The following is a 16,359-nucleotide window of genomic DNA, read 5'->3' as shown; positions in this document are numbered from 1 at the left end:
GAAAGTAATACTTGATGTATCAATCATCTAGCAGCGAATGAAATGACAGGGCAGCTTTGTGTGACCTGTCAGGTAAATAAAGCTTGAAGCTATGAGGAGGATGGAAATATTTGCCTTTTATTTCTTTTTACATGGACCGAAGTTGTAAATATTTTATAACTTAGGCTACCTAATCATTTCCACTAGAGAGCAGGCTGAAATATTAGAGCTTGTGGTTTTGGTTTAAATAATGACTTCCAGAAATCTGATTGGAGATTTTTAAGTGAGTAGTCTGGTGTGTGTGTTAAAACCCCCCACGGAGAAAGTTAATTTTGTCACAGAAGGTGGTCCACCGAGATGGTTTTGTGGGTTCAAGAGCCATTTCTGGACATTTGTTTTTTGTGCTGGTTTCTACGGTAATCCTGTTTGATTGAACCCACTTTCTGTTACATTGTAATCATCTGCTGCGGCTCCAGGAAATCCCTCTTGTGTCAATATAAATTATGCTTTGTTTTTGGTGTACGATGTTTAAGGGTCAGTTGAAACTGAGGAAGTGATATTTTCCATTGCCAGTTCAAATCAGTTTGTAGCATGCAGTAAGTTTATTGATTTTTGTCATAAATCTTAGTGGGAATTTTATTGGAGCTTAATATATTCAGTATCACTTCACTGGTCAATTGTATTAAGTCAATGAACGCTTTATAGAAAAATTGTGATACTGCACACAGCAGACGTTCTAAACACACCTGTGTGTAACATGATGAAGGTATTATATTTTCTCCGTCCTCACATTCTACCTTAGATCTGAAAAACATCAAGATGTCCCACTTGACACCCCAACTATTGAAAAACCTTACAGTTCACAAAGAAATAGAGGTCATATCCTAATGTTACAATGATGCTATGACAAGCTCTCTTTTTCCCTAGAAACTAGAGAGGTAAAGAAAAGGAAATAAATTAATAACTAATAATTAATAATAATAATTTCTATATGTTTTTAATTTATTTGTACATTTTATAGAGGTATGTAATTTTTAAAACTGATGGCAAGGCTTTAGATTCAATTTCTTTAAAAATGGTAACACTCACAATGCCAAATTGCCAATGCCGTTTTTGACTGTCTGGTTCCATAAGGAACCATTTACATCTGAGGAACTTTTCTGTTTCATAAAAGGTATTTTGTTTAAAAAAGTTGTTTCGACTATTAAAAGAAAGGAATGGTTCTCTTTAGAACCTTTGAATGAATGATTCTTTGGGGAACCACAAATGGTTCTTCCTTTGCACTGGGAGAAAAGCAATTTTTTTAACTCTCGTGTTACAGTACGCGGCTACTTGACATGTCTTCGCTACAAAATTTCAACTGCTACTAGATTATTAATGATACTCTTAAACCTATAATTTACCTTATTACTAAGTTTATTTTTATTTTTTTATTTTGCCTATAGTTGTGAAAGCACTGTCGAGCTTGTGCAGAGGCTGCAGCTTTTGCCATGAGGGGAACTGGAATCCCCTGTTTGGGCCTGTTCTCCTGAGTTGTTTTTTTTCTCCATTGGAGTTTTGTGTTCCTCGCCACCGTTTGCATACTGTTTTGCACTGTTTGCCTGGCCGGGGGGGCTGCTTTATTTATTTTAAAGTTTTACTTAATTAATATTACATATAGGAATTTATAGTCTGTTTAATATTTGACCTGTGTTTCTCTCTCCCTTATCTTAAATGTGTTCGTTAAATATTTTGCTTATAGTCAATATGTTTTATGTACAGCTGCTTAGTAACAATGAAAATTGTAAAAAAGCACTATATAAATAAAGTTGACTTGACTTGACAGTATGTACAGTATACTGGAGTCAAATTGCAAACTTTGATATCCTCTGTGTCATATTATATTTTTAAACCTCGAGTCTTGAGAGTAGTCAGCAAGAAAATACATTTACATGGCATTAACATAAATAATATATTAAAATAAAATAAAAGTTTTGTTTTCAGTTTTTTATATATTCTTTTCCCATAACGTCTGGAAGTAGAGCTTGAATGGTGTCAAGTTTTTTTTGTTGAAGAATTTTAATCTATTAGAATCAACAGCTTCTTGTGATTTCTGCTGGAACTCAATTAATAAAACTGTACAAATGTACAAATACAACATATACAAATCAGAAAGTTGTTTTGTAATATATTATTTCAAAAATGAGGTATGTAACGTGAGGAAAAAAGCAAATAACAATTTAAAATGTAAGCAATTTATCATACTAAAACATTTATGGTGTAAGTATTGCCCAACACATTAATTAATTGCTAAACTGTGCACATAACAGGAGGATTATAATGTAAGGACAAAGATTTATAAACATCATATAGTCAGAACAAGTGATCTGCGCGAGAAGCTTTATTGTTCATTTCCAAAAAACAAAAACAGATAACTCTAATTTTGACTTATTTTTTATTGTGTTTTATTGTGTTAGTTAGCTGTGTTTTTTAGTTACTACTTCATCAAAACAACCCAACTACAGTTATATTGATACTTGGAATGCACAATAAAAACATTTTATTTTGAACATTTTTGAAAACGGAGAATTTCATTGTTCCAGAATCATATGTACAGGTCTCTGGAGTTAAGCCCCACTCTCCCTCATTGATTTGAGGGGCTGAATTGCATCTCACACCGTGGGGCTCCCATATGAACAGGTCACGTAGGAAACATGAAGAAGCACAGCTAATCTGAATCGTGATCGCGCCTCGCCTGCCTCACTCCAAACTCTAATGACTATATTCACCGCCTTCAGCAAAGATCAGTTACAAAGCCCATGTTCTGCCTATTATGATGAGACATCTTTATGATCTAGAATAACCCAAGGCTAGGGCAAAGATCCTAATTAGTAGTTTTCTTGCGAGGTCCTTTGAGAAATCAGCTTTGTAATGATAAGTGCGTCACAGGTAAACTGCATTAGGCTAAAAGATAATCTGCGTAATTGAATTTATTCCCTCATGGAGCAAGAGTGGAAAATACAAACAAAAAGAAGGCTTGCCATTCATAATACGACTAAAACAGAGTGGCAGACCACAAATCCATTTTCCCTTTTCAACATAGCTGTGATTAAAGGACAGGAGAGCTATAATAAACAAGCCCTTATGGTTTTTCGAGAGCTTTTGATAATTCCAAATTTACTTTTGCTACAACCTATTTTGGCATCAGCTTCAACCACCGCTATGATGACAAATACAAACAAAAGCCCATGGAGCGTGAGAGGAATATTAATGAAATAAGTATACAAGCAGATTCCAACACTATGTAATCTGAAAGTTGCTAACCATCCATTCTTTCTCTTTCAAGTCCGACAAGCTCTTGGGCTAGCATTGATTACACAGCCCGCTCTCAAGATGAATTCTGCCTCTGCTGCTTTATCAAGCTGAAAGGAAACAGCCGCAGGGAACAGCATACTGTATAGCGACCTCCCCCGGTTGATTAGCAATAAGGCTTTTTGTCAGTGATGTAATGATTGTGTTAGACATTTAATAGCAGAGTTCTGTAACAAAGGCCACAGCTAAAAGCAGGAGAGGTAAAATTAGACACCCTAAAAAGCCCGAAGACTCAGGAAAAATCACAGAAGAGCTTTACAGAAGATCACAGTGAAGGTATGACTGTGGTGAGATATTAGGATCTGATGGAAGGCATGATTACCTGGAGAGAACATTTTTGTCTGTTTCAGAAAGCAGACCAAATGCAGACCAATTATATCCATACAATAAAATAATACCATAAATTACATAAAATATATGTTGCAGTCCACATGCGATGACTTGATATCTAGACAATTTGTTGTAATCTTCTTGAAGTTTAATGCTAAGACTGCATCATCATTGCACTTTATTTAAAACAAAAATCATAGCAGAAACAATAGCGATTCTTTATGTAAATTTTGCTACTCTAACCATTCAGTACAAATGACAGATGACCGATTCCCCAAAGATAATACAAGCAGATTGTTATCTCTTTTCCAGACACCAATCATTCCTACACGCCAAATGTTTGTTTTTGAGATTCGATGTGAAGTGAAAATTCATTTATTTTGTGTGTTGTATCGATTGTGAATCATGAAAGAGACCATTTTGCTTTATATTGGGTATGGAAAAGTGGTTGCATTTTTCTCCATTTCTGTAGATTTCAGCTATTATCTGCTGTACTTACAAATGGACATTCCAGACAGAGATGTAAAAAATGTAGTACGCTTAGAAAAAAAAAAAAAAACTGTTTTCTCTTTGTGTTAGTTTATGTTACATGGCTCAAAGTGTGCTACAGAGTACACGGTCGGAAGTGTAGTGGGTCTATTTATTATTCTAAGCGTTTCGTATTATTTCATATTGTTTTTTAACTCAAATGTGATGTAGGACCATATACACTCTATGCACAAACGTATTGGGACGCCCCATCTAATGTACAGGTATGACTACTTTAGTCATTTTTGTGAGCACAAATATGAATGCTACAGCATATAATGATATTCTAAAGACAAAGTGTGACAAAAGTGTGTTTCAAATTTTACATTTACATTTAGTCATTTAGCAGACGGCTTTATCCAAAGTGACGTAATTGAGGCAAACAATAGAGGCAATTAGTATGAAACAAGGGCAACAATGCATAAGTGCAATTAAACTTATATACACAGTATCAGTATACAAAGCTATAAGTACATACATTTTTTATAGCAACACTTTGTGCAGGGCCATTTTCTATTCAATATGAAAGACAGTATGTACTTTCCAAAACTTTTTGGACGAAGATGAAAAAACACAACATTCTGGAAGAGATCGGTTTTATTTATTTATTTCTTGCACCTGTAAACACTTGAATGTTTTGGCAATATTTTAGCCTTATACAGACATTCCAGTAAAGCTCTGTTGATTCTCAGAGAAAGAGTGAGATTACACAAAGAACACAATCACACTGAAAAATGTGGAAAAGGTCAATGCGACAGTTGAATAGAACATCACAAAATGTCTTATCAAAGTATAATTATTTATAGATCCTGTTTTCCAGACATATTTTGTGTGTGTGTGTGGTTATCTCTTCAACCCATATTTCACTCTTTATTCATGTGCAGTGACCGCAGTGAATATGTTTCAGTGATTGTGATTCTAGATTACATTGTGCATTTAATTAGGTCTATACCAAATACACAATTATCAACATTATTAATTAACCCAACTATAAAGCAGTGCTTTGAATGACCTAGTTGAACAGTAGAACAAATTGCAAATTATTTCCATAATATCTTTCCTATTTTCTTTGACCTTTGATTAGGTGCAGATGAAGTTTTCACAAGAAATTCAATGTGAAAGTCAGAGGATTATGGGATTTAGAATACTGATAAGTTTCCACTGCAACAGTTGTCATATGCCTGATGTGGATTGTCCAATATCGACTGTTTCCCGAGCAGATTTCTCAGGCTTTGGCTTGTTGTGTGTTTGTGGGTGTTTGTCCTACGAACAGTTGGCGTGGCTCAAAGCCAGAGCAAATGCTGTAGACTGCAACCCCGTCCTCTTGTTCTTTCGAGAACTCTGTGAGGGTGGGTTAACGGATTCCATTACAGAACGTTTCTCAATTGTTCTCCACGTTTCCATAAACTGATATGGTGTGAATGGACCTCATATGGAGCCTCCCATAACCGATATCTCTCATGTAACCTTCTGAGTCTTTAAGAATAGATATGAAATACATTTAAACTAATCTGATACTTGATTATCAGCTGGTTGACTCAACTGGGATGCCTGTTTGTTTTCTTGTTCAAAGTTACGATAACTCTCAAAGGTGATTGACATGCAATCTGCAATCAGAGTGAAGGAAGTGAAGACAGCCGGAGAGTGTTGGATGGAACAAAGAATAATCAGGGGACATAAAGCGATAAAACAAAATAATAGAGGAAGCTAGACTAATTAAACATCAGTATTGAAATAATGAATTCTCATACTCTTACAACTCTTTTGTACTCATTTGTTTTATTAACATTTTCATGAGCAAGGTAGCTGTGTGTTTTCATTTTCTCAATTAAATTCAAATTATTTTTTTTAAACGTTGCATTGTTTCAAAGCAGCTTTACAAGAAAATAAAGAATTCACGAAAAAAAAAAAAATTAACATATAAACAACTAAATATTGCTTATATAGGATAAAATGCATGGCATTATTGCAAATTTTACTGTGCACATAGAAATACTGTAATCTACTCAAATGTTTTATACTTTTCTGAGACTATAGGACATTTAGTCATTTAATATTATAGGTTACTGTATCCTATTTAACCAGTCATGTCTTTCCAGCTTGCATGCTGGCTCTTAAAAATGAGAGAAAATTATCTACAAACAGGAGTGTATGCATAGAGAATTTGCAATAAAAAGAATTCTGAGTGAAGTGTTTTAAGTTTGACGTTGAATCATTAAAAGCTATATTAACAACATTTACAAAACCCTAGCCTATAGTCAATGTCAGCAGTCTCCTAGTAAGCAAGCAAACCAAACCAGAAACCAAAACTCTAATGATGGGTGCATTGAAAACCTTGTGAAATCTTCAAGAGTGTTAAAGCTAATGCCCAGTTCACATTACAAGCGACAAAGCGACATGATCCCATTCAATGGAGAGCTGGTAACTTCCGGCGACACGAGCAGCAACCGCACGATACAAAGAGGAAAAGAAAGAGAGAGAGCTTTTCTTAGCCAAGCAAGCAGCAGGGTTACAGATGGAGATTTGTCTCTCAGTACCATCAGCTCCATAGACATTCTGGGTCTTGCACAAATCACATAAAAACTCTCTCTAAAAAACAGAATACCATCTCTGCAAATTCTTCAGTTTTTAACCAGTGCACGTCTTTTGTTTAATAATATGAATGATTTGATGTCATCATTGATTGGTGGAAATAATCAGGGTTTGTTGGGTATAATTGTTTTTAAATATATTACATGTATATCTATAAACCACACTCTTAGTAGTCTCTTGCCTAACTCAATCATTCACACCAAACTGTTGAACACAATGAACAAATCATCCTTGAAGAAGGTAAAATTAAATTAACATATCTGCAACACTGTTTTAAATGCATGGGCCACTTCACATAATTAAATGTAAAAATTCAGACAATTTTGAAATTCAAAATAGAGACACAAAACAAATAATGCGGACACAAAACAAACCCATTCTTCATGCATTCAGGCTCAAGTAGGCATACAGAAGAGATGAATAAAGAACAGTATTTCAGGCTGCTTATACGTCGGGATACTGATCAGTCACTACTTTTTACATTCAATGTTTATGTTAAGACAATTATTTATTGCATATTCATTTCTATAAGAAATGCACACGTGACTAATGCAACCATAATGTGCACAAATGTCTTCTGCTTGTCATGGCTCAGTGCTTCAAAGAAGAAAAGATGATTTGAATTTATGCATTTGGCAGAGAGACTTACAGTGCATGGAAAATATATATATTTAATATATTTGTGTCCCCTGCAAACCCACAGCCTAATTGCTAAATCAATGCTCTACCAGCTGAGCTAGGAACAACCATTTTTGTTCTTCTTGTGTAAAAGACTCTCCTACGAAAACCCCTCCTCGACCAATCATTTTACTAGTCTGTCCTTGGTAGTGCGCAAAGATGCCCTTTTGAAAAAACGAAATTAATCTAGCCCATGGATGAATCAAAGCCTCTCATTGTCCTAGATTGTTTCACTTCGCTTTGTGTTCTGACAGGCTATCAAGTGCTAGTATGCAGTTAGACAGTCCGTCAACCTCATGTTGTGATTACGACCGACTATAAAGACACTTGAAAAAATAAGATCTAGGAACAATGGAAGTCCTTTTTTCAGTTCTGCAGTGCTTTGGCTATTAAAAAGACAGACTCAAAGGGTTTTTGGAAGCTCTTTTGTGTACCGTGCCTCATAATGTTGTTGCCATGTGAACGGGAAGCTTTTCAAAAGAGGAACTATATGCAGCACAGAACAGTATTCAGTCTATTATCTGAAAATGGGAAAAAACTTAATGTTTATATAGCATCCACTATACCTTTCCATAAAGCTTTTTAAACATTCCCCCATTGTAGGTTACACTGCTTTATGACTTCAAAAATGTTCATAAATTAGAAAAACATAGCTATAAGTGCTAACAACACCACAATAATGCATTCGATTCCCAGGAACCGCATCCACTGATAAGGAAAAATGTATAGCCTGTAAACACTGTATGCAGCTTCATACAAAAATCTGAGGCTCAAATTTGTTTGTGTATTACTTTAGTTAAAAGATGTACATGATGAGAGATTGAAGGAAAAACAAATGAATAAATGACTGGTTTCAAAAACCAGCAGATCCACACATACATTTTAGGGATGTGGTGCTACAGCAACATTCCTTCTGGGATAATACTAATCACGACTGTGAAATGATCATATTATGTAATATGATATCACATACAGTGCCATATATTTGCATAACATCAGATGCATTCAGTCTTTGATTCTCTTAAATATTGCTTCATATTTATGTAATCCTCTCAATTCCAGCTCTGCATACCATCAACACATGTCCATCTATAACATACATTTTTTACATTCTTTCTTGGGATTCTCTATGAGAACATTACATAACAGCACCAATCAACACTGATGAAGTGTGTCAGGTCTCACCCTCTATTTCACAGCCCTACCAAAAACATCACTTCCCACATCTGTCGTGAACCACCCTGAGCGCAAGAGGCATAACTGGTATTAATAGTAATAAATTAGACATTTACTAACTATAGCTCTTTCCGACACCAGCAATTATACATTTTTTGATCTTTTAAAAAATACAGCTAGCACTCAATAGTATCACTTCTTTTATGTCAGCAGAAGCATTCATTTTGACAAATGACTGTGGATAGGAGGCAGACGGAGAGGCCTTCCTAATGCTCATTATAAATAGAATAAATAACATCTCACAAATATTAATATTTCCTAGATGATGATGAGGTGAGTCTATGAAAACAAGCTGGGTACAGTTCACTTATTTTTGGGTTGTGCTGCAATATAAAGTGCAACAAGACAATAGAGAGCTCCTCCGACTGTCAGAGCCATGGTGGTCCTGTACAGGAGTCTGTCTGGAACACCTCGCTTCAGATGGACAGGAATCTCATCTGATGCCTGGAAGAATTAAAAGAAATTGGAAGAGAAAAACAGGACAGGATAAAGCAAAATATGTAAATACAGTCCTATTTATTGATTAAGTTATATAGATTAATGTTATATACCTGGAATATTCTTTGGAGGTCTGGAACCTTGTTGGCACCCATATACTCCACCACAGGACCTGACTGAGATACGACTCTAGTTGGGGTGGCAAAGATTATGGTGGTGGATTCCGAGGGTATGTTTGTCCTCAAGCCCTTAAAGACAGTTTGGCAATGTAAACAATTTAATTTAGAAACCAAAGGAACCCTTGTTCTCAATTTATAGCTGTGATATAAAGATGTTTTTATTCAATTCAAAGATATGAGTGGCTTGTTTGGCCATGAAAATTAACCATGGTTTGATAAAAGTTGGGTAACAATGTTTTATTTTGTTGTAAATTAATTACTTTTAAAACCAATTAAAATGTAGGTTACTATAGTTTAACCACAAAAAAACATAGGGTGTTAGAAAAGGAATAGAATATCTCATCTGTTCTTAAAGTGAACAATATGTCACCAAAGCAAAAACCTTGGGGTGACTGTGAACAGGTTAATTCAGCTGTTAAAAACAATTAGTCAATATAATTCTTGTTAGTTAAAATACTGCTATTTTCGGCATCTGATAACAATATATATGACTATATATTAATAGGCCTACTAATACTGCTATGGGCAGATGATGGTCACTAAATGTTCCTTTAAAAAAACCTAATCGACAACTTACCTGAGGACTATAGGCAGAGGATGACGCGGCTCCCGTCAGTCTTTGTGTGAATCCACTAAATGTATAATACATTTTGTTATTACGCGATAACCGGTTAGATTGAGGTGATGGTGACCGCGCGGGACCGTCAACCGGCTTTTTCCTTGCGTATTGCTTAAGTTTGTCGCGGGGATATGACGTCACATTCATGCTTTACAATTTGACACAGAACTTTATTTAGAGAGCGGTATAGTTGCTGATGATTTGACGCTCACTTCACAAGTTGTATTGTATGGAATTACCAAAGAGTGCTCTGTTTTGAACGATTTGATTAATATTATTATATTATTAGCAAAACACTATACATAAATGCAGATATTTTAAATCTCCTCCTTTGTTTATTGTATTTAGAAAGGATTCTACTTCTCAGATGCCCTTAGTAAAATTAAAAATCAAAAGGCATTAAAATGTTTTAATTTGTTTGTATTGTATAATCTGTTGTAACTTGTAATTATATTCTTTTTATATTATTTACTTTCTTATAATGTTTATTTATGTTTTGCTTTATGGTTTGCTGGAATATTTGTTTTGTCTGGAAATAATATGGTTCTACTGTGTTGAGCCTTCCATACCAGATTATTTTCCTTTGTATAATTATTGATGCCATTTTGTTGTATTAAGATTTTGTACTCAAAAAAAAAAAAAACTTTAGTTAAAAGACACAACTTTATTTAGCGCTTAATCAAATTACATTTTCATAAATTAATCAATAATAAAAAATATTGTTTCTATATTTGATTATTGTGCTGCTTAGATGTATTTAGTTGTTAATTTGTATAATGTTTTGTGAATTCATGCCTGTTTGTTTTAATTAAAGACATTATTCTCTTGTATGAATTCTGATATAATAGGAGAAAGAAAGAGTCAAATTCATAAACATTTCTTTATTTTCTTCATACACATCAATATCTTGTTTTAACTAATTAAAATACATTTTAGGTCACAGAATAGAGCTACATATTGTTTGCATCTTTAATGGTGTCCTTCAACCCCTTCCAAACAGCCACAAAAACATTGAAGCATAAATCTCTTGCAATACCCTTCATAGCTACAAAACGATACAGATCTGAAGGCATTTCCTTATGGATGCATGATGTGACAATCAAGCAATGTTTGTGCAATTATTTAAAAAGATCTTCACATTAGTATATGACATAAGGACATACCTTGATGTCATTACGACCTGAATTTGAATCTATTTAGCTTTATAAAAGATCTGTAGGCTTTATAACATGGTCAAAATATTTTCCTTTATGAACGTTCCCCCAATCTGTTGAGTATATACCATATTAAATACATTGTAAAGTGTAAAAGGTCCCTCGAATGAAAAAAGGTTTGATTTTGTGCTTGTGTTTAAAGAGTTAGAAGGAAGCGAGTGACAGCTCTCCTACTGCTAAGTGTGTGGGTGAGGTGTTTGCTAATCAATTTAGTTAACGCCTCTTGAATCACACAGTCATGTATGGACAGGTTGCAGATCTGTCGCTGTCTGGGGGAACAGCTGATGTTTGTATTTTGCGATTTAGTACCATTCTACGATCAATATATGCAACAACTTGATTTAAAACTGCACGTTTGTGCCTGACTTTAATATAAAGCCAAATGTAAGTGTAGTGTTTCACAGTATTTGCTTTCATTTCATTTTCAAATGTCACTCTCTCAAATGTTTTTCTTAAGTTCTCTTTGTTTTTTTTTACTTTCTGGAGAGCTTGTAGGGCTTGTAGAGCTGAATTAATGATTTAACAAGTCAGACGGACCTCTCCATGGAAACATGAGAATTTGTATAAGCTCCTTCTAGTCTGAAGCACTATCGGGACACAAGGTCTCGCCAGATGCCCATTTCAGGCAGCTTGGCCATCTGTAGTTGTCAAATGCCAAAGTTGTCCATTTCATATAATGCTGTTGGATCGTCTTTGTTCGTAGGTTACACAAACATTGGCTACTGCAATTCCTTTGGATCATAATGATTTCTGTGCACTTTCCATCTTTTAGACGAGATGAGTTTACTCTTCTATTGTCCAAAGTCAGTAAATTCCAGAATGTGTCCTTCAGTACAGAGGTACTTATGTTATTATTTGGATATACTGTTACAGGTTGATACAGATGGTCTGAATGCTGATGCTGTGTGTCACAATCAGTATAGAACTTACAGTTTTTATATTAAAAAATAAAGGCACAGAAGAGCAGGTGATGTTACTAAGCTGAAGACCAGCAGGTTCAGAGGATCTCGGGATGAACTTTGCTACAGTCAGTTGAGAAACTCAGAAGAGAGACTTCGCACACAGCGTGCTGAGCGGAATTTGAGTTCGTGGTAGCACTGCACAAAACTGTGATAGATAAAAGTAATGGGCAGAGCCAGCAGCACAATGCCACTCACAACACACACGCCACCCAGCACGCGTCCCGGAATGGTGATGGGGTACATGTCTCCATAGCCGACGGTCGTCATGGAGATAATAACCCACCAGCAGGCAGCCGGGATACTGGCGTAGTCCTCGTTGCTAGTCTCCAGGTCAAGTCCGTGCTCCAGTAACTGTGCCAAGGCGCTGAATATCGCCATGGCAACGCAAACAAACACCAGCAGCATGACCATCTCTCGGTAGCACCTGCGCAATGTTAGTCCGAGTGTCTGCAGGCCAAGGAAGTGACGCGCCAGTTTAATTAGCCAGAAGATGCGCATCATTCGGAGCACGCGCAGGGTGACTCCAGCGCGCTGGAGCTGCGGGTTCTCTCCCGTCAGTGCTGTCATAGTGACAGACACGTAGTAAGGGGTGATTGCCAGCAGGTCAATGATATTAAGGGGCCGCCGCACAAACTCACATTTGTCTCGAGAGACAATGAAGCGTACTATACATTCAGCAGTAAACCAGCCAATGCACACTGCCTCGATAATCCTGAGAAAAAAGAGAGATGGAAAAAGAAAAAAGAAAGTGTTAGAGGCCATAGGAGGTGGGGGGGCATAAATATTATAATAATTTTACTAATAAATACTTCAATGAGCGTTCACAGTAACAACAAATAAATAAAAACCACTTCAACCTGTTGCTGAGAAACCTTCAATAAAAAACACTTTATAAAAAAACATTTAATTAAAAGAACATTTAATTCAGTTTAAATTTATGTTTTAAATATTTGATTGAATATTCAATATTTAATTTCATGTATGATGTATGCTGCAAAAAAAATAATTTCTTGGTATTTTTTTGTCTTGATTTCCAGTACAAATATCTACAAATTCCTAAATCAAGATGAGATATCAAGTCTTGTTTTCTAATAAAATGATGATAAAATGAAGTGACATTATACTTAAGAAACAAGAAAAGCAAACTTAACTTGAGCTTCAACCTAATTCAATCATCTTAAGTTACCCTATTGGCATTATTTTTCCTATTTGAAGCATGAAGTCACTAAATTTTGATAAAGAAAAAACAATACTTAATATCTCATTTTAGATCATGTTAATATATCTTGATTTAAGATTTTTTTGTAAAATAGTTCTACTGGAAAACCAAACAAAAATAGTAAGATCTTTTACTTTTTGCACAATAAGGACTCTTTATAAGACAATGATCCACAAATATAAGAATTTTACACCCAGCATCAAAGCTAAAATGGTTGTCTTCCCACAAATGTAGTGGTTAGCATTTTAAACAGGACAAACTATAGTGAAATGATGAATATGTTTTAACATCTATGGGCAATAAATGTAGGTGAATGCAAACCCAAAAGCGAAGACAGAAAGACATGGGATAACCAAATAAACAAACAGGATCTCCATCTATAATCATATACATGCACAACAAACCTTGCTGGGTTTAATTCCGTCCTTTACCAGCTTGTTATTCACATATGAGAACACATACCTGAGACACACAATGTCCACTGTGGAACATGGAATCAAGACTGCACTGGACACACGAGGAGAAAACCCTACTCACAAATATTTCCACACAGAGAGAGATGGGAACAAGGGAATACCCACAATTATGACTTAAACAGTGAATATGACAAAATGTCTCGATTTGTTTAGATCTCCGCTGTGGAAGGACAGGAATAACCCGAAATGTATAGAATTTCTAAACATAGAGCAACTATTTACATTAGATTGATTTTAGCTCTTTTCGACGATAAAACGTCACAGGTTTTGATTGCGACTTCTACTGGCCAATTTAAGTATTTTTGAATAGCAGAACCTTTGCAATACTTTAACGCTTGTAATTCTGCTTGAATATTTACTAAAATATTGTTATAATCTTTTCTTGTAAATAGATGTTTTATTTTTTAAATAATAGTTTAGCGTAATACATTTACAGATGTCATTCATGAAGTTATACATATGTTTTAGAAAATAATTTTCATATTATTGCATTAAAAATTGATCTCATAAACTATCCTGATTATTTTCATTTGTGTGTTGTGATAAGTTAAAATGGGCAGACGCTGCGTTTCCTGTCACTGCCTACTTGTAATATTGTGTAGTCGTTGATTGTTTGTGCTGCGTCGAGGGATGTAAAAACGATTAAATTATAGACCTTTTACTGTTTACAAATATCTTGCGTGATCACTTCATTTAAATGTTTGACATAGGCCCAGTATACGCATCCATAAACAACATCCCTACTTTTTCTCATGTCTCTCGGGCAGTGTCAATCTGCAAAGCATCATTTTTCATTTTATGGAATTTTCATTGCAGAACTGCCTCTAAAGTTGTAAATGCACTAGTAACGAAGTTTAAAAATGCTTATTTTGGTGGGACAATTATTGGACAGAATGGAGCCTGCAAAGCAGTTACTAAGGACAAAAATATGACAAAAATCACATGGACAAGCAGAACCATGTCATTTATGAAGGACATTCTGTATCATAAAATAATTTAATCTAAACGGCAAGAAGTGTCGTGGAACTATCTGTAAAGAAATGCGCACAAGGCTGAGGTGCAATAAATATGCATAGCTGTAGCATAGAACTGTTAGAACACAGAAGTTTTTCTTTCAAGCATGTAGCCTACCTGTGTTCTTCCACGGTATTGTTTTTTGCTGTATCCCAGTCTGGCAGAGTGCTTGCGCAAAGAATGACCATAGACATAATGACAAAAATCACTGATACTGATGCGAGGATCTGCGCCGCGACAGAGGAAGCTGGTTCCTCAAAAGTCCTTCGCATCTTTTCCAACCACCGCGTGTTCCCTCCGCCAGATGAGAACCCACTGACCTGATCCTCCTCACCTCTGGACTCCACCTCCGCCTTGATATCCTCCTCTGAAAAGTACGTGTATGTGTCGGACATTCTATCCTCAAGTCTCCGCTGGCAACAAAACTCCAAATGTGAGCTTTCCAAACCCCAGTAAATCATTTCGTTATAAAAAGAAAGCTCACACATCTGCGGGACAAACCGGAGTTTTCCAGATCGCACGTAAAGCATAATAAAGACAAAAGCTTCAGAGTGCCTGTCGAAGAAAAACTCGTTTCGCTCCCGGTCATAATCGTCACACACCTCCAAGACCTCTTTTTCAGAGGCGCAATTGTGCAGTCTACTCACTCTGCGGAGAGGAAAATCCTTGATTACTTCTCTCGTGAAAGCATACTTGGTACCACCAACGTTTAGGATGCAAATATTCTTCCCAAACTTCATTTTGCATCAGATTCTCTTCGACGATTCAAGTAAACAGAGAAGAAATGACGTACAATATGGCTTAATCATAGTTTTAAGCCACAATTTTCTGCAAGTATACGAGGATAACGTCAAACAGATCCACAACTCGCAAAGTCAGAAGGCCCAACACTGTCGCATAATATTACAGATTAGTGTTTTTCTCCAGATTTAGCGTGCGTATCACTTTGAAGAACCGTGGAAAAGTGACTTCTTTATGCATCATCTAAACTCCAGCCCTCGGTGGGCTGTTTCATGCAGTGATGTCACAGATCGACAAGCCTATTGCGCGCGACCGTGCACTCCCGAACGGGCGTTCCCAAGATTTTTATGATGTATGTGTGGGGTTTACCAGTAGTGTAGTAGGCTACTGTAGTCTAAAATCTAAATGGATATGTCTTTGTTGATTGCAAGGGAGTCGCCCCCGATGAACACATTGGGAAACCAATACTGAAATTTATATTTTCAAAATTAAAATCAATGCTTGGCAAGATTTGTCCTCAAGAGTTCTTACACCACACACAATTAGATATTCGCGCAAATATTATGATTTTCTTTCCTAAATTTCGATAAAACTTTGATAAAAAATGTTTTATCGAGAATATTCTATATAGTATATAGAAGCGCTTTACAGTCAAAGGCATGATAAAACGCATTTCACTTACTATTACATTTATTTTATGTCACATAAAATAAGATAATGTTTGTCAACAAAGTATAATTGTATCCTTCTGTGTGGAAGAGTCATGAGCGGCATGGGTGCAGGCTGTGGATTTCATTCACGCT

At 35.7% G+C, this 16,359-nt stretch overlaps 2 protein-coding genes across 2 annotated transcripts; both read right to left on the bottom strand.

The window, feature by feature from the left end:
• Positions 1–8,233: 8,233 nt before the first annotated feature.
• Positions 8,234–10,061, bottom strand: LOC130568831 (cytochrome c oxidase subunit 7A-related protein, mitochondrial). The gene is made up of 3 exons (XM_057357923.1): positions 9,889–10,061; positions 9,246–9,380; positions 8,234–9,138 (listed from the first exon to the last, which is right to left on the bottom strand). Exons 1-3 carry the CDS (start codon positions 9,958–9,960, stop codon positions 8,998–9,000), a joined length of 348 nt encoding a protein of 115 aa, XP_057213906.1. The 5' UTR covers positions 9,961–10,061; the 3' UTR covers positions 8,234–8,997.
• A 746-nt stretch (positions 10,062–10,807) lies between these two features.
• On the bottom strand, positions 10,808–15,774 carry kcng3 (potassium voltage-gated channel, subfamily G, member 3). Its single transcript, XM_057357907.1, has 2 exons — positions 14,933–15,774; positions 10,808–12,818 (listed from the first exon to the last, which is right to left on the bottom strand). The coding sequence occupies exons 1-2, from the start codon at positions 15,553–15,555 to the stop codon at positions 12,173–12,175; spliced, it is 1,269 nt and encodes a 422-aa protein (XP_057213890.1). The 5' UTR covers positions 15,556–15,774; the 3' UTR covers positions 10,808–12,172.
• Between the last annotated feature and the right edge of the window lie 585 nt (positions 15,775–16,359).

This window comes from Triplophysa rosa, linkage group LG18, assembly GCF_024868665.1.
Source record: "Triplophysa rosa linkage group LG18, Trosa_1v2, whole genome shotgun sequence".
Lineage (NCBI taxonomy): Eukaryota > Metazoa > Chordata > Actinopteri > Cypriniformes > Nemacheilidae > Triplophysa > Triplophysa rosa.
This window is presented reverse-complemented; position numbering and strand designations above follow the sequence as displayed.

Coding starts and splice junctions, on each gene's coding strand:
- LOC130568831 (XM_057357923.1), bottom strand. CDS start 9,960: ATGTATTATACATTTAGTGGATTCACACAAAGACTGACGGGAGCCGCG. Junction 9,381..9,888: donor CCTCTGCCTATAGTCCTCAG/GTAAGTTGTCGA, acceptor ACTGTCTTTAAG/GGCTTGAGGACAAACATACC. Junction 9,139..9,245: donor ACCTCCAAAGAATATTCCAG/GTATATAACATT, acceptor TAATTCTTCCAG/GCATCAGATGAGATTCCTGT.
- kcng3 (XM_057357907.1), bottom strand. CDS start 15,555: ATGAAGTTTGGGAAGAATATTTGCATCCTAAACGTTGGTGGTACCAAG. Junction 12,819..14,932: donor AATACCGTGGAAGAACACAG/GTAGGCTACATG, acceptor CTTTTTTCTCAG/GATTATCGAGGCAGTGTGCA.